General features: G+C 37.2%; 1 protein-coding gene across 1 annotated transcript; it reads right to left on the minus strand.

Annotated features, from left to right (window-relative positions):
- Nucleotides 1–13,280: 13,280 nt before the first annotated feature.
- Nucleotides 13,281–13,768, minus strand: LOC100684349 (eukaryotic translation initiation factor 1-like). The gene is made up of 2 exons (XM_038581741.1): nt 13,644–13,768; nt 13,281–13,449 (listed from the first exon to the last, which is right to left on the minus strand). The coding sequence occupies exons 1-2, from the start codon at nt 13,766–13,768 to the stop codon at nt 13,281–13,283; spliced, it is 294 nt and encodes a 97-aa protein (XP_038437669.1).
- Between the last annotated feature and the right edge of the window lie 4,850 nt (nt 13,769–18,618).

Genomic DNA, 18,618 nt, shown 5'->3' on the forward strand with positions numbered 1-18,618 from the left:
GTAGTGAAATCCATATCCAATATCCGTGCTTAAGCTTTTTAAAAAAGTAAACCCCCAAGTGATATAAATATATTTTTCTTTTTTTTAATGTGTAACTGGAGAATTTGCAAATACCAAATCTTTAATTAATGTCAACGAGGCAGTTATTTTCAGAAAAATTATAACTGAAGAGTGAAAAATCACATTGAGAAAATGATGCACATCCATTGCACCATGTTCATTAAGCAATTGTGAAAAGGCAAGAATTGTCAGCTCAATGGACTACTGAAGAGACTGAAACAGCCAGAAAGCAGTCTCTACCCACTTATAGTTTTCTATTTCTAGAGGTAGTGTCCGGTCAAGGAGAAAAAGAATTAGGCTACTTTGACTCAGCATGCCAATCAACATATAAATTTTGAAACTCTCCTTGCTTTACTCTATGCTCACCAGAAAGGGTTGATTGTAATTTTGCTTCCTAAATATCCCATTTAATGAGTCAGACTCAACTGGATGCAAATACTCTAGTTTGCTTACCATAGGATTTCTTACTATAAATGAATAAATCAGAATTAATGGAAGAGTATCAGTTTTTATAAACTTGAATAACATAAGCCCACTCAGGAAAAATAGATCAGTTCTTAGTGCATTGATGAAACAGCAGAGAAATAAGGGAACCATACTCCAAATATGATAAATTTACCATATGAATGTACCTGTACCTCTACAACAGGGTTCCTTAACCCAGTGAGCTCTGTACAGCTTAACAGCTGTTGTGCAATTCTACTAGGATAAAATCAATCCAAGGATGCGTTCTTTTAAAAAACAGTTGTTGTTTGCTGCCAAGACAATGCCCAATGTAATCTAATATTCCGTACATCTTATAAGAATTCAAAAGGAAATAATACTGTAAACAGAACTTAAATAATACAAAACATAAAACCCTGATAAATATATCCAATGTATGAAACAAAACTCTTCCTTTAGCTAAATATTAGGCATACACTGATGTATTGGTATATTAGTAGCTGCCGAACTTCAGTAAAAAAAAATAACTATTGCCTGCTGTCCAGATGTTGGGGTCTGATACCATTTTCCAAAAATGGTATCAGACCCCAACATCTGGACACCGGGCAATAGTTATTTTTTTTTACTGAAGTTCGGCAGCTACTAATATACCATTCTCCAAAAAGAAATAAAGGAACCAGGGCTCTTTGGAGAAATAGCTGATTCTAGAAGCTGGAGCCAGGATCATCTTAGAATGCCCGAAAGCAAGGCAGTGCTCAGAGAATGGAAGAGTGGAGCCTGCCAAAGGAACAAAGGTGAAAGAGCTCCTAGGGGCCAAAGCTGGGATGAATTAAGCAACAAAATAAATACCATAGTATTGGGTGATAATCCAAAGCATAAAATAAATATTCTAAGTTTGTACTTATATAAATAAATGATGTAATAAGTGAACGAATGAAGGAGAAGAGACAACTCTTTCTCACAGAAGAATCTCATGAAATTTATGCGGATTCTCCCCTTTCCAGGAGGTGGAGCTTAAATCGCCAGTGCCCACGTTTGAGTGTGGGCTATGCAGTGACTTGCTTCCAAAGAGGGCAACTGCATCAGGGGGAAGGAACTTCACAGTAAGGAACCCTGACTAGCATTACCTTGGCCAGGTGATTAAGACTAACATCACATTAGTTAACGATGGGTATAGTATGCAGCCTTGATATGATGTGATGAGAATTCACCTCCCTGGTCTTTTTCCCAGAATCTATAACCCCAGTCTAACCACAGGGTTAGATAACCCACACCGAGGGGTCACTCTACAAAACACTCCCCCCAAACTGTCAACGTCATGAAGAACTAGGAAAGTTGGAGAAACTGAAGAGCCTGAGACACGATGACTGAAAGTAATGTGGTATCCTGGAGGGACTCCTGGAATCCATAGCAGATAGTAGGAAGAAAAGAGTGAAATCCAGATGAAGCCTGGAGTTCAGATAATAGTCATATACCAATGTTGTTTCCTTAGTGTGATAAAGGTACCACAGTAATATGTGATGTTAACATTAGGGGAAACTGGGGGAAGAGTATGCATGCTAGAAGTATCTGTGCTATCTTTGCAATTCTCCGTCAATCAAAAAGTATTCTAAAATTAGAAATTTATCTTTTTAAAAAAGAACTATTGATTTCTTCACACTGCTGCCCTATAGAGTTCTTAAAAAGTATACGATAAAAAATCTTGTATCCTATGGATTTTGACATTTCTAATTGTTCTGCTGTGACAAAGTCACCTTGAAAAGACTACATTCAGATTGAGCAACCTAGCAGTTCAATTACATGCCACAAACCATCTGCACTTGGGATGCCGTGAAACAGAAGCTCTCTGACCTCAATTAGAATAGCAGGATCCTCTTTTGATCCAGTTTCTTAGTTTTTAGTAAAGGCTAAGCCTGCTAGTAAAAATACACAGTAAATGAAGAAAAACAACATCAATGAAATAATCATGTCATTACAGGTACTCAGCTGAGTCTGGAAGAAAATGAACAAGGAATGTTTTGCAAAGTTGCCTCATGAGAAGCAGGATTGTGATGGAAAGCTATTCATTGAATGATTTATTCAATAAAAATATATTGGTTGCCTATGGTGAGCTAGCCAATCCAGAAACAGAGAGAAAGGATAGATCCCCTGGTATTTTCATGGAAGTCACAATCTAGGGGAAGGACCAATGAGGAAAAGGAGAATTTAGATACACTGGTAAGAGGGCTGCCTTTTCTCTCCAATGTTCCTGCTTTATAAAATATGCTGGCTGCTGTCTCAGTACACCATCTCACCCTGCACCATCAGTGGTTACAAATACAGGGGCCATTCCAGATTGAGGCAAAAATAATATTCAGATAAATAGCTACCTCAAAAAACTCTATCCATTTTTTTAGAAAGCCATTACTTATAGGTAATGTCTCTGTTTCATTCAATTATTGCCCCTGCTACCACCATCCAGGCTTTTATTACTTAACTATTTCATGCCTGCTAATGAATAAGTCACCACAGTGACCTAATAGTATAGGCCTATCCTTGCAAAGAGATTTATGATCACTGAGGATTATAAATGTAACCTCCAAATAAGTAAAGATTATGTTTTTGTTAGTGCCTTGCAGATTTCTTATCTTCTTTGCTTTGTTGTCTGTGCAAAACATGTTACCTAGTGCTGCCATAGCACCATTTGGGATTATTTTTTAATCAATTTTATTGAGGAATAAAATATGTTCATTTTAAGTATACATTTCAATAGGTCTTGACAAAAACAAATATAACCACCACAATGATAAACATCTAGAACATTTTCCCATCACTCCGAAATTTCCTTTATGCCCCTACCCTCAGGCCAGGCCAGCTGAATTATTTTCATAATTCACATACTCTGAGAAGCAGATGACACAACAGGATTAGCAATGGAAAAGATATAGGAGAAATAATGTGAAGGATAAAGGAGAGAAGACTCAAGCTGCGGAGAGCCTACAGAGCAATGCAGCTCTCACACCTGTCAAAGAAGGGAGGAAGGCAGGAAGAGGGGGTAAAAGAGATTCTTAGAGCGCAAACTAGAACTCCAAGAAAGCTTTGGCAAGCCAGGGGAGTATGCTCCAGAGAAGGCTTGTATCTCCTATGAATGGACCTGAATCAGCACCTCCTCTGTGCTCAACCATTGACTGGGAGGAGGATGTACCACAGTTATCTATTCACCTGTTCCTGTATCCTGTCACCTGCTGCATTATTTCTAGTTTTTGACTATTATAAATAAAGCTGCTATGAAAGTTTCTGTACAATTGTTTGTGTAAACATATGCTTTCACTTCTGTCAAGTAAATACACAAGAGTAGCATTGTTGGGTCACATAGCATGTATAGTTTCACTTTAGAAGAATTGGCCAAACTTTTTTCCCAAGTATCTGAGTCATATACTTTCCAGTAGTGCACATTCTCTCCAACACGTGGTATTGTCAATCTTTTCCAGGTTAGCCCTGCTGGTGAATGTGTAAGAATGTCTCATTGTGATTTTAATGTGCCTTTCCCTGATGATCAGTGATGAGAAACATCTGCTCATGTGTTTATTGGCCACTTCCTAAGTTTCCTCAGAGTTTCATCCCATTAGAGCATCTGCTCGAAATCATTTCAATCAGTCCCAGGTGTAAATGAAGTTACTGGGTGTAATCTGTTAAGTACAGCTCCGGATGTGTCAGCATTCCCTATTGAGAGAAGAAGAGTAAAGCAATCTAAAAATAATAATAATAAGAGTCTCAAGAAGGTTGGAAATTGTGTAAGCCATTCCTTTGAAAAGAAAATTTTGTGTATACATTTAACTTCATGTCACCAAGCTATCATACTTTGTCAGTTTATAATTGCATTCAGCTGTTTAAAATAGTTCCGATAACAGGAACTTAAAATACATATTCTTCTTACACAACAGAAGACAACAGTTATTGACATTGGTTCAAGAATATTAGCGCTGAAGTACCTGAGATTTTCCTCACTTTTTTTCAAGGTCACAAGATGGATGCTCTGACTTCAGGCATCCCATCCCATTTCCAGAAGGAGGAAAGACAAAGAGGAAAGGGAGAAGGACATGGCTCCTAGCTGGGGCAGCCCTTTACAGAAGTTGTTCTGGAAGCCCCATCCACTGACTTATGATCACATTAGCCACCCAATTGTAGAGAGGCTTGGAAATGTGATTTGAAACTGGATGTATTACTGTGACCAACAATAAACAAGAATTCTGTTAGTAAGAACAGAGCTGAAACTGAGCAGGCAGCTGGGAGTCTGTAGTCTCCTTTCCCTCATGCTGGAGAGTCCTAAAGGATTTCCTTCAATTGTAAGGTACTACTGTTCTCTATTTAAGCACTTTTAATTCATGCCTTAATACATCTAGCTTCTGCCATCTAACTTCTCTTTAACAGTCTATATTTAATTTTTTCAAGGTATTATATCCTTTTATCTGGAGTATTTATCTATAATTAAATCCCTTCTCTTGAAAATATCTTCCTTGCTGAGGCACCTAGGTGTCTCAGTCAGTTGAGCCTGGGACTATTGGTTTTCACTCAGGTCGTGATCTCATGGGTCCTGGGATTGAGCCCAACTCTGGGCTCTGTGCTCAGTGGGGCACCTTCTTGAAAGATTTTTGTCTCTCTGCCCCTCCTCTCCTCTAAAAATAAATAAGTCTTTTTTAAAAAAGTCTTCCTTGCTTTATAGAACATTATGCTGACTATCCACCCACTCCACAGCCTCCTGTCTTAACTCTCTGACCCTCTTCCCTTATTTCTATACATTCCTGCTAGCAATATCATTTGCACCTGTGGCATCCTTTTAACATAACCTCCCTTCCTCAGGTAGGTTCTTGTTAGCCTCAGATTTGAATTGAGAATCACCAACTAGGTACCTCCTTGAATTTCCAACTACCTGCTAGATTCTTCCATTTGACATCTTACAGGTAAATCAGATTCTAGCTTTTGAAAGATTTTATTTTTTTATTATGTGAGACACAGAGGGAGAGGCAGGCACCCTATGGAGAGCCTGATGCAGGACTTGATCCCAGGACCCAGGATCATGCCCTGAGCCAAAGGCAGATGCTCAACCACTGAGCCATTCATGTGTCCCCAGATTCTAGCTTTTCAAATTGAACTTGTCTCCCTTCCTATCTTTCACCCAAATCTCCCATGTTTTCTAACCCAGTGGATGTCACAGAATGAATAAGAATAAGGAGAAAAAAGATACATTCAAAAAATTATAAATCCCCTATTATGGATTGGAATCAATATTAAAATATTTTTATGTCCTATCTCATTTCATTGTCACCATAACCCTATAAGAAAGGTACTGTAGGAGTGTGTAGGTGGCTCAGTAGGTTGAGTATCTGCCTTTGGCTCAGGTCATGATCCTAGAGTCCTGGGATCAAGCTCCAAGTCAGGCTCCTGTTCAGCGGGGAGCCTGCTTCTTCCTCCCCCTCTGCCCTTCCCCTCCCCCACTCATGGTCTCTCACACTCACGCTCTCTCTTTCTCGCAAGTAAATAAATAAATAAATAATCTTACAAAAAGATACTTCACTATATCTGTTTTGTAGTTGCAGAAACTGAGGCTTGGAATAAATTAGTGATTAATACAGATGGTATTCTCTCCTAGTCTTGAGTCCTATCTATACTCCAGATTAATCATTAAAATTTTTCTCTTTCCTCTTCCATTAAGATATTTGATATAACTTTCCTATATACATACTTACCTAGGGAAAGTGACTTCTACCTCAGTCCTCACAAAATTCAGCAAAGTATACCTTATAAAAAGTTTAAATGCCCTTGTATCCCACAGCCATTGATTTTAATGCAGGATCTTAGAGTTTCTTACCCCACTAAAACAGATACTTTTAAAAGTCTTCTTACCAGCGTTACCAGATTTTCTTTTCTTCATTCTTGCAAAACTAAATTCTGACCATGTCAGCACTTTGATTATATTCCTCCTGTGACATTTTATTATACACAGAATAAAGGTCAGGTCCTCAGTTTGATAAACAGTCATGGCTGAGCCCATATCTGCTTCTTCCTGTCACCTCACATTTGTCCTCTGCTTCAGCCATGAAGTAATACTTGATGACTCACTATCTTTGCATATGCTGGTCCCTTCCCTTTAGACTATCTTGACAACTCCTGTTCATTCTTTGGCATCGGATTATATACCATACTCAATTGGAAATTCCCTGGCTCTTCCAAACAAATGTATTTCTCTCTCTCTCTTTTTCTTTCTTTCACAAACCATAGTACTCTACTACATAACCCAATACATAAACAAGAATGAGATAATCAACTCTGACCTCTTTGAGGTCAATAACTGTATCTTTGTAATCTTTATGAGTTGAACATGCAGAAACAGTACTTGTTGCTAGAAGTTCACAGTCAAGAATGAGACATGTTAAAACTTATGTAATATAGTAGACTATGTCCTATCACAGGATGAACGTAAGATATCTTATTAGTATAGGTATTATTTATCTGTATCTTGATGAATTATGCCATTTCTTCTCCTTCCTTGCAATTAGTAAAAATAATGGAATAGGTTAACTCAGATTTTGCAAGATGTTAGTGACATGAGAGAGGGACTAACTAGTATTATACCCTTTAAACATCCAGTGAAAATCAAGGAATGCATTTTACATGTACAGGACTCTGTTCTTTTTTTTTTTTTTTTTTTTTAAGAATTTTATCTTGGGAACCCTGGGTGGCACAGCGGTTTAGCGCTTGCCTTTGGCCCAGGGCGCGATCCTGGAGACCCGGGATCGAATCCCACGTCGGGCTCCCGGTGCATGGAGCCTGCTTCTCCCTCTGCCTGTGTCTCTGCCTCTCTCTCTCTCTCTGTGACTATCATAAATAAATAAAAATTTTTAAAAAAGAATTTTATCTTAAAGATTTTATTTATTTACTTTGAGAGAGAGCATGAGCAAGGAGGGGCAGAAGGAGAGGGAGAAACAGACTCCCGCTGAGCAGGGAGCCTGATGCGGGGCTCCAACCCCAGACCCTGAGGTCATGACCTGAGCTGAAGGCAGACACTTAACTGACTGAACCACACAAGCACTGAAGACTTTGCCCTTTTCTCATTCTACAACACACGATATACCTGCCTCTGATTATCATACTAGCTTTGCTGAAGTGACAATTGCAAGTTTCAATGAGTTCTTAACCACAAATGTTTCTTGCCCATGACTCTGCCAGACCTACTTACATTTACCTCAGCAAGTCACATGGTCAAGGCTGCTGATAGAGCAGAAAGTGCTGAGAGGCACCAAAAGGTAAATGGTAACAGTAATGAGATATAATTGTCTTACAGGAGAGGAAACAATTGGTTGTGAACAAAAAGGCAATCTACCTCACTCAGTCATGTGTGGGTTTTTTTTTTTCATATTTTATTTATTTACTTACTTGAGGGAGGGAGGGAGAGAGAGAGAGAGAGAAAGAGAGAGAGATGGACCCCGACATGGGGCTCAATCTCATGACCCTTAGATCATGACCTGAGCAGAAATCAAGAGTTGGATACTCAACCAACCAAGCCACCTCAGAGCCCCTAAGTCATTTGTCTTTTTTAAATTTTTGTTTGTTAGTTTGTTTTTTTGTAGACAGCATATACAACAGCCTAGAGAAGGCTCATCAGAGGTCAAGAGGCAAAAACACCTGTCTCACCTCTTGCCCATCTCACTTAACTTGATTGAGATTCAGTTTCATCACTTATAAAATGAAAGGATTTGACTAGATAATCTGAAAGGTACCTTCTAAACTGGTTATATGAGAGACGGAATGTAAAATAAACATAAGAAAATTATGAGAAAATTACTTCCCATTAGGCCACTTAGATAGTTTTGTGTCACATTTTCTCATTCTATCATGATCAAGAGGAAATGCAAAATACAAGAAAAACTACCCTCAATTTTTAAGGCCTGATTCAAACACATGATACCACAGATGTAAATCCTTTTATACTTTATTGTGAAATTGTTATTGTTTTCTGTCACATGTTAGAATAACCACTTTGCTTCTCTCTCATCTGACAAATAATTATGTAAGCTATAAGTATTCATATCTGTTAAGAGTTTTTTCAGCTACAAATAACAGACATTATAACTCAAATTCTTGTACACAATAAAGATGGTTTATTAGTTAACAGAGTTACAAAGTCTAAAGGAGGGCAGGCTTCATTCGGGTATGCTTGATTTGATGACTAAATGATTTCACGAAGAACCTTTATCCCAAGGACTGACTCTTTTTGTGGTCATGAGATAGTTGCCAACTGCAACTGAAATAATGTATGCTTCTCCTTCTAGTCCAAAAGGAGAGCCCTTACCATCCTAACTATGGACTAAAACTGGATTAACTTTGGTCCAATTCCCTGAACCAATCACAGAAAGAGAATATGATTTTGCTGTTTGATTTCTGCCTACTCAGATCCCCATGGTTTTACCCAATGGTGAAGGGGTAGAGTGAGTGCTAGAGATAGAACTGATCAAGTCCAAACTAAAAGTCAAAGATTTAATGAGGAGATTTTAATTACTGGTTTGTAAATTGTATCAATATTAAGGAATATATCACTTCCATATAAAGAGAGAGAAAAATAGAGTAAAAAAATCCACCACATTTACATATCCATAAAGCAATTTTTATGCTTCTAATAGAAAATACAATAACCAATTTTAATCTGGATTTTATAAATTTCCAGTGTCCTTTTACTAAAAGTACCTATTTGAGTAAAGTTAAATTATCTAACTTGTAGAAGTACCTAAAAGTCTTTCTGAAAAAAATGTTTCTCTTTATATAGTTAAATATTTATGAAGGGAAAATATAAATCCATTCTATCACCCTCAGAAATTTCCCTTGATTCTTTTATTTTGCATTATGATCTTAAGGGTCCCATAACTATTTTGCTTGATTAGCTCTTATTGACATAAACAGAATATTCTTGTATATGTGGAAATAAATAGGAGACCACTAAATTTGAAGGGCAGGTGTCCAATATTAAAACACACAGCACACCACAAATGACAATCCCTTTCTTGTTTCTTTTTATTTCATTAAATAGCTTCCTCTTACTTCCAGAGGAGTCCTCAGGACCATATGGATAGTGTGTGGAAGAACTATATAGGAGGGCCTTCTTTTGGCTTCTGGTGAATCAGGTCTTACCGATGTTCCCTGAGTCTTTTATATGAAATACTGGGAATTCCTAGAGCATTGGCCATACTAATTCCAAAGGAAATGCCAGAATGTATTTCACACACAAATGTAAGTGATTTTTGGATTATCTGCTTTTGTTCCTCTCCAATAGCTTGGAAAATTGAGTCAACTGCATGTGAACTTCTTATTCACAGCTAGACAGAATATAGCCTTCTCTGAATTATTCATGCTAATTGTGGAGAAGAAAAAAAAAGTCATGAATAAATTAAATTTACAGATGAACAAAAATATCTGTATTTCCATAGCATATTGCATTTATCACTGAGATAGTATATTTCACAGTGTGCTATATTTATCATGTTTTGTCTATTAGACTTGGAATTTTGGAGGCACCCAGTGATAAGCAGTTGAAGCATGCACTAGAATCTCAGAAATTAACAAATCACAGCAGGTCATCTCAAAGCATTTTGTGTTTTTTGGAAGACAGATAAGAATATTAAGGTTCACAAAACAGTAAGACAATTGTATAGGGACACAAGGGCAAAGAAAGAGGGAATTTACAGGAACCAGGATATTTCAGGAGTAGGTAATAAAAAGCTGAATGTTAAAAGATGAGTTATCTAGCTGATGAGGAATACATAATGAAATAAGGAGACCTCGGAGCTTGCAAAGAACACCAGACATTTCTATTGAGTTTTGTCCAGCTCTCAGTAGAGCAAACATCTAGGGCTTGGCTTTTGCTGCAACTTCAACTGGTATCACAAACAGTTATGGCAGTTAAGTTTAAAGTATTATGCAAAGAATCAAAGCATTTGAGGACTTACTTTTTAAAATGTAGATTACCGGATGCCACACCAGATCAATCAATATGGGTACTAGGCTTGGTCCCAAGAATCTGCATTGTTATCACTATCCAGATATTTTAAATGTTCACTAAAATTTGACAATTATTGTTCTATGACATTGGATACACATTGTAATAACCTAGGAATCCCTAAAAGATGTCAATGTCTGGACCCATGAAGATGTTATAACTCAGTCATCATTATTTTTTTCATGGTTTCCTAGGTGATTCTAATGTACAGATGAGTTTGAAAATCACTTGTCTGAAGGAATGATCAGTGCATTGTTTTTCTTACCTTTTAAAAAAAGATTATTTTAGAGAGAGGGAGAAAGAGTGTGAACCTGTGCATGAGTGGGGAGAGGGGCAGAGGGAGCAGAGGATCGATGGAGTGCTAGATCTCATGACCCCCCCCATGAGATCATAACCTATGAGATCATGACCCATAAAATCATGACCTGAACCAAAACCAAAAGTCAGACCCTTAACCAACTGAACCACCCAGGTGCCCCTGTTCTTACTGTTTTGCTGACACATCTCCATAATGACATTTGAGACCACAAAGTCATACAGTCCATGGTCAGTTTCTGTAACTAAAACCCACTTCTACTAGTGCCATAGCAATGACAATCTGGTTTTGGTGTTTGTGTTTGCCAATAATTTGAAACGGACCTTAAAATCTAGTCCAACCACCTAATTTTGCCTTTATCCAAAACATATTCAGGATAACTGAAAGAATATTAAAACAAAATCTTTAGGGAGAAAGTATCTGGCAATCTCAAGTACTGTGTATTGAGATTTAAAAACTGTTCCAAGAGCTCTATATCAGGCAGCTCCAGAACCTTAGTTTCATGAATATATTTTGACAGTGATATGTCTTTCTACACATGTGAATACACCCAACTAATTATTGTGGGTTTTCAAGTATAAATGTTTTCTTTCAAGGTCTGGTGTTTGTTGTAAGATAATTTAGGGAAAAGTCAGAAGGTTTTTCTTCCAATTTTATTGAGATGTAATTGAATCACATTGTATTAGTTTAAGGTGTACAACATAACCATGGGACATATGTGTATATATTGTGAAATGATTACCAAAAGAAGTTTAGTTAAAATCCATCACCTCACATAACTATAATTTTTTTCTTGCGATGAGAAGTTTTAAGTTCTACTCTTTAAGCAACTTTTTTCTTTTTTTAAAAAGATTTTATTGATTTATTTGACAGAGAGATAGGGCCAGAGAGCATAAGTGAGGGAATGGTGGAGAGGGAGAAGCAGACTCTCTGCTGAGCAGGGCTTGGTCCTAGGACCCTGGGATCATGACCTGAGTGGAAAGCAGATGGAACCAACTGAGCCCCCCAGATGCCCCTCTTAGCAACTTTAAAACATACAATACAGTATTGTTCACTATAGTCCTCATGGTGGACATTACATCTCAGGACTTACTTATTTTATAACTGGAAACTTGTACTTTTTTTTATCACCTTCACCCATTTCCTCTATCTCTGGCAACCACCAATCTGTTCTCTTTTTCTAGAAGTTCATTACTTTTAGATTCCACATATTTAGTATTCATATTTTTCTCTCTGACTTATTTCACTTAGTATAACACCCTCAAGGTCACTTCATGCGTCATAAATGGCAGGATTCCCTTTTTTATGGATGAGCTAAGTTTTACTGTTATAAATATACAAAATAAATATTATAAAATATTTAATATTTGATTGCATGTAAGTATACAGACAAAATATATATACACATATAAACATACATATATATACGTGTGTATATATAGTTATACATAATACACGTATACACATATATGTGTGTATATATATAGCTATTTCTATGTATTGACTATTGTAAATAACGCTACAATAAACATAGGGGTGCAGATTTCACTTCGAGGTACTGATTTCATTTCCCTCAGATATATACCCGAAAGTGGGATTGCTGGATCATGCAGTAGCTCTATTTTTAATTTTTTAATGAATCCCCATACTGTTTTCCACAGTGGCTGCACTAATTCACATTCTCACCAACAGCACACAATTGTTACCTTTACTCCACATCCTCACCAACACTTGTTCTCCCTTCTCTTTTTGATGATAGCCATTCCTACAGAAGTGAAGTAATATCTCCTTTTGGTTTTGATTTACAGTTCCTTGATGATTAGTGATGCTGAACGCTTTCTCCTACCCCGTTTGTCATTTGCATGTCTCTTTTGGAAAAATGTCTATTCAATTCCTCCGCCCGCTTTTTCATTGGATTGTTTTTTGCTGTTGAGTTCTACAAGTTCTTTATATATTTTGGATATTGACCCCTCGTCAGATATATGACTTGCAAATATTTTCTACCATTCAGTGAGTTGCCTTTTATTCTGTCAATGACTTTCCTTCTGTCAATGCCTTTTATTCTGCGTGGAGGTATTTTTACCTCACTTGTTCATTTGCTTGTTTTTCCTAATATCTATTAGAGGCAATACCTCCCTATCTTCCTTAGATAAAAACCATGATAGGAAGGTACTGTCTATCTATCATCTATCTATATCATTATCTATCTAGGCATGGCTCTTTTCAGTTTATTGCATCAAGGAGTTATACTAGTTCAAGTTAAGAGCAGACCCCGAATGGTTACATTGTATAAGCTGTGAGGTTTTTAAACTTGTGACAAGGGACAGAAGGGAAATTCTACTCATTGCAAGGAAATCCTCACTTAAGCTTCCATGAACCAAAAGCACTTAAAACCCATGAGCTTCAGCGGATCATCGTTAGCCAGTCCAATGTCTAGGAGAACCGGCATATGTTCTTGCACTGGTCACCCTGTAGCTGAATGACTTCTCCATATTCTGGATGCTCAGCTGCAGTACCATTGCAAGCAAATTTCTTCTTAAACACCTTCACTAGTGTCTTTTTATCATAGTCATTAGCCATCCCTTGGACAGTTAGTAAAGGTCTTCCTACCGTTTCTCTGCTGATTTTTTTAAAAAAGATTTTATTTATTTATTCATGAGAGACACACAGAGGGAGGCAGAGACATAGGTAGGCAGAGGGAGAGGCAGGCTCCCTGAAGGGAGCCTGAGGTGGGACTTGATCCCAAAACCCTGGGATCTCAACCTGAGCCAAAGGTGGCCACTCAACCACTGATACACCCAGGTGCCCTTCTGTTGAATTCTTATATGGATATAATCCTCAGTGCCAGCAGGAAGCAGATCATCACTCTTCTTTGCATCAGCAAAGGGGTAGAAAAAGTGGAGAATCTGGATAGCTGACATAAGATTCCTTTTCCCCTGTGGAAAGGGGTAGGGGGAGGCACAGAGCATGGAGAAGTAAGGGCGTTCAAGGGGGAGGCCGCTGAGTCCTCAGGAGTGACTCAGTGACTGGTGCCAGGAAGGTACTTTTTAAATGGACCCTCACCTCTCAAATCTATGTTGTTCGGCCACTACTTGTTTGGCATACATCTCTCAAATGTTGAGAAGTGACAAAGGAGGCGAAGTCAGTCACTGACTCTATTTCCAGCTGTACCGGGAGGTAGGAAGAATCTGAGACTTGTCTACTTGTTTTGGATACAACATGGGGAGAAAGATAAGAGTACCACAATGTTGGATGTAAGAGGATAATTTCACTCATTTGTTGGCTGTAATAATGGAAGCTCTGGAAGTTGTAATACAGGTTAATCAAGTAATAATGGCAGATGAGGGGAAGAAAAAGAATAAAGCAATAAATCATTCTCTTTCCATTTTTGTCGAAGATAGTTGCCAGCTGTTTTGAGTCTGGGGCCAGCGTTGTTTACCATGGAAATTTAGGTTGCTGAATAAAGCTAAGAATAAGGTCATGTCTTCTTGTGTGTGTGGTAAATAGCAAAACCACCGCCCTTCCGCACAGTGTCCTCTCCAAACTATTTCTACATAATGACGGGAAGCGAAAAGGAAAATGTGCAATCCATCTGAAAGCATCTCTTTCATCACTTTCCTAATAGTGTCTTCAGGACAGATAAGAGATTTTATTACATTTTGTCCAATGTAATGCACCTAGAAAAATGTTGGTTTGTTCTTGGCCTGGACCATCAGTATCACCAATAGCATTCATGATACTGAACAAGATATTATCTACAGGAAACCAAATACATTTACTCATTGTTTTTATGATGTTAAAAATCAAAACCAACTGATTTCCTGAATGGGGCAGGCAAAAACAAGGTGAAGGCGAACATGTGACACCTTGCAGTGCCAGAAGTAAGGAAGAAAAAAAAGCAGAGGGCAGCCCAGGTGACTCAGTGGTTTAGCACCACCTTCAGCCCAGGGCCTGATCCTGGAGACCCAGGATCTAGTCCTGCGTCAGGCTCCCTGCATGGAGCCTGCTTCTTCTTCTGCCTGTGTCTCTGCCTCTCTCTCTCTCTCTCTCTCTCTCTCTCTCTCTCCATGAATAAATAAACAAAATCTTTAAGAGAAAAAAAAGCAGGGAGCATGTTAAAGGAGCAAAGAAGCCAACCTGAAAGATCACAATGATCAAAGCTAGAACAATTTGAACAACATAAGTAAATAATGTAGTGTTGGATTATAATCCAAAGTATAAAATCAGTATCTTTGAATCTACATGGTTATAAACAAATGAAGAAAAAGAGACAATTCCCTTTCACTGTAGAATTTCTGATAATTTATGTAGATACTCTCCCTTGTAGAAAATGGAGCTCAATTCCCCTTGAATGTGGAGTGGATTTAGTGACTCACTTCCAACATTAAGATCATTGGTGATAAATCATGTTAATACCATGTACCCCCTTATATGATATGGTGAGAATAGCATTTCATCATGTAGCATTTTTCCCAAAACTCACGACCCTAGTCCAGTCATGAGAAAAACATAAGACAAACTTATATTTCAGGGACATTTTGTAAAATACCTAATTGATATTCCTCAAAACCATCAAAGTCACAAAAAACAAGGAAAGACTGAGAAACTGTCTAAGACCAGAGAAGACTAAAGGAAACATGATGACAAAATACTATATGGTATTCTGAATTAGGTCCTGGACCAGAACAGACACCAGTGGAAAACCCAGTGAAATCCTGCAGTCCAGGTTAATAGTAATGCACTAATATTCTTAGTTGTGACAAATGTACCCTGGCTGTGTAAGATGGTAACGGTGGGAGAAAGTAGGGGAGAGGTTTGTGAACTCTCCATGCTCCCCTTGAACCTTTTTTGAATATTGAAAACTATTCCAAAATAAAAACCATATTGAAAAAATAAAAGACAAGTCAACATTTAAAAGCATGTAGGATGAAGCTACCAAAAGCATGTATCTGATACATGATATGCAGGTAATTTAAAAAAAAAATTGGGAATTAGTTGTACTTTAGAGGGAAAAGACCAAGGACATGCCATGATACCTATATGCATGTAATTTAAAGTGGCTCCACCTCTTTGGGGACAATTCAGGAAGGCTTCCTATATCAACTTTCTTCCTTTTTCTGTCTTTTTAAAAAGATTTTATTTATTTATTTGGGAGAGCAAGAGACGGAGCATGAGCAGGAAGCAGGGGCTGGCAGCGGGGAGGACAGAGGAGAGGAAGAAGCAGGCTCCCCACTGAGCAGGGAGCCCAGTGAAAGGCTTGGAGAGGGAGCAACAGAATTTGGAGGAGAGTTTTATTTCCATCACAAATTGTATAAATTTTGATCAGTGTTGGATAGTGTCCAAGTTACTCCAACCTCCTCAGTCTCACTTCTAGGCCAGTGGTTCTTAAGGAATAGGGTGAAAATCACCTGCATATTGACTCCTGGACCAGACCTACTGACTGGGGTAGAAGTCTGATCTACCACTGGCCCCAGGTAATTTTTTTGTCCACCACTATGGGAGGTCACAACTCCTATAGGAATTTAGGACATCCCAAAGGAATTTTCACCTTTAGTCTTTGCTTCCTTTTATGGAAGAACCTGAAACATTTTTAGCATCTCCTAACTCTAAATGAAAACTGAGGTGCTTCAGAATTCAGAGGCTGAGAAAGCTTTGTTTTCAATTCCTTATTAGGAAGAATCTATCAACCCCATAATAAAGGACACATAAAAATAAAATTTCCTCTGACTGTTTCTCAATCTCATTTCCAAGGACCCTTTAAGGCTTTTCTAAGACCCAGATATAAATGGCTACACTGAGAAGTGTTCTTACACAGCTAAACATTACTTCCGTTTATGTGCTCCCTTATCTTCAATGGGTTTCTTGCCAGTTTTCCAGACTAATGATAAAATATCATGCGTCACGTATATAATATAAATAGAGAATTAGGCTAAACTTTGGTAAAGAATAGATCATTTTAGCTGACACTACTTGGTTTAAAAATTCCCTGAAAAGATGTTTCTTTTCTCAAAGTTAGCATAATTTCAACTGTTTGTGTGTCTCCATTTTTCTTTGATAGCTAAAATTTCCATTGTCTGCCTCATTGTGGACATACCACTCTCATTTCCTTCTCATTTCATTTAAAATGGTCAAGTTGTCTTTCATGTTAATTCGCTTTAAACAAGAAAAAAATATCTCTGTGCACATAATAACCAACTCCAAATAGGCATTATTTCATTATCTTCATGCTTTAGAGACATAATGGCTGCTTGTTACAGCACAGCAGAACTAGTATAAATTAGATCTCAATGGGTTATTCATTAAAAAGCAGCGTAAAATGCCTTGGAAAGCTAGGTCCTTTAGCTAAGTTTAATGGTATTTTTCCCATAAAACTTTCCTAATGTTGCTCTTGTAGTTCAAACATGAATCTATTTTAATTAATTTCTAAATCCTTTACTCAAAAATAATAACTTAAAAGGAAGAGATTAATGCTGATTAAGCCTTATGAAGAAAGAAATCTAAAACATCAGCCCTGATGTTTCTAAATAAATGCTATTAAGATCTGTACATATGTTTTTGTGCATGGACTCAATATTCCCTAAGAAAAGAGTATGTAAAAAGCTGGTGACAGCCACTGAAATATTATATTTAATTATTCTATCGACATTAGTCATTTTAAAACAAGCAATTCATCCCTTTAATATTTTGGACACTAAAGTAGCATAATCTTTACCAAGTTACAATGATTAATAGTCCTTTAGACAGAATCCTTTGTAATCTAAAAACCTTTATAGTATTTTTTTTTCCTGCTAGAAGATATATGTGTTTGCATGGCATTTGGCTCTATTTCAGTCCATACAGGAGGAAAGCCTTCCAGTTCTAGAACATATAGAAATTAGTTATGACATTTTGAATAAAGATCCTTCCATTCATTTACTCAGCAAAAATTTTCTTAACCCTTTTCATATGCCAGGCACTGTACCAAAAACCCTTTGAGAAAAATATGAATAAGGCAGATATGCTTCCTGCCCTTATAGAGCTTGGAAACTAGAGCTATTATTTTATCCCTAAAATAAAATGACTAAAATATAAGGCTTTTTGTCATTTTTATGCTAGTCAGATTCACCTCATATTAACCAATAAAATTGTATAGCACCAAATTGTTACTCTTTAAACAACACAATAAAAACAATACAGAATTTTAAACATGGTAGAAATCTAAGGCATATATTTTACATGAAATAATTAGTGATCAAGGCGTTATGAGTGATCACTGCATTTATGACATAATTCAGTCAACTGTATGGTAAAATTCGAAAACAGGAAAGTATCTGACAAGATTCTAATTCTGTGATATAAACCACACTCTTCCCAAAATTAGAGGATGCATTTTTTGGAAAGTCTTTATAGAGCGATAAATCCTGAGCTCAGAAGGTTTGTGATCTTTTCTTTCCAAGTAAATAATGACATATTACAAATAAGTGGAGGAGGGAAGTCTCTCTCTTTTACTGTCCTACGAAACTGTTACATGAGTGTTATCATTTAGAAAATAACATCATGTAAATTAATTAAAGAGAATTTTGAAAAATACATAACAGAAAGCATTTTTTCATTGTGAGATTAATACTGTATACAAACATATTAAAATTTAGAGTTTAGCCATTTTACTACCTAATGAATAAATTCAGGAATGACCTAGAAACTGCTTGGTTTCTCCCAACTTCTAGTTCAGTTCAACCTTTCCATTCACCATTACTAAGTCAGTAAAGGATTTCTGTTGGTCGTCAAGGAA

This window comes from Canis lupus, chromosome 32, assembly GCF_011100685.1.
Source record: "Canis lupus familiaris isolate Mischka breed German Shepherd chromosome 32, alternate assembly UU_Cfam_GSD_1.0, whole genome shotgun sequence".
NCBI lineage: Eukaryota > Metazoa > Chordata > Mammalia > Carnivora > Canidae > Canis > Canis lupus.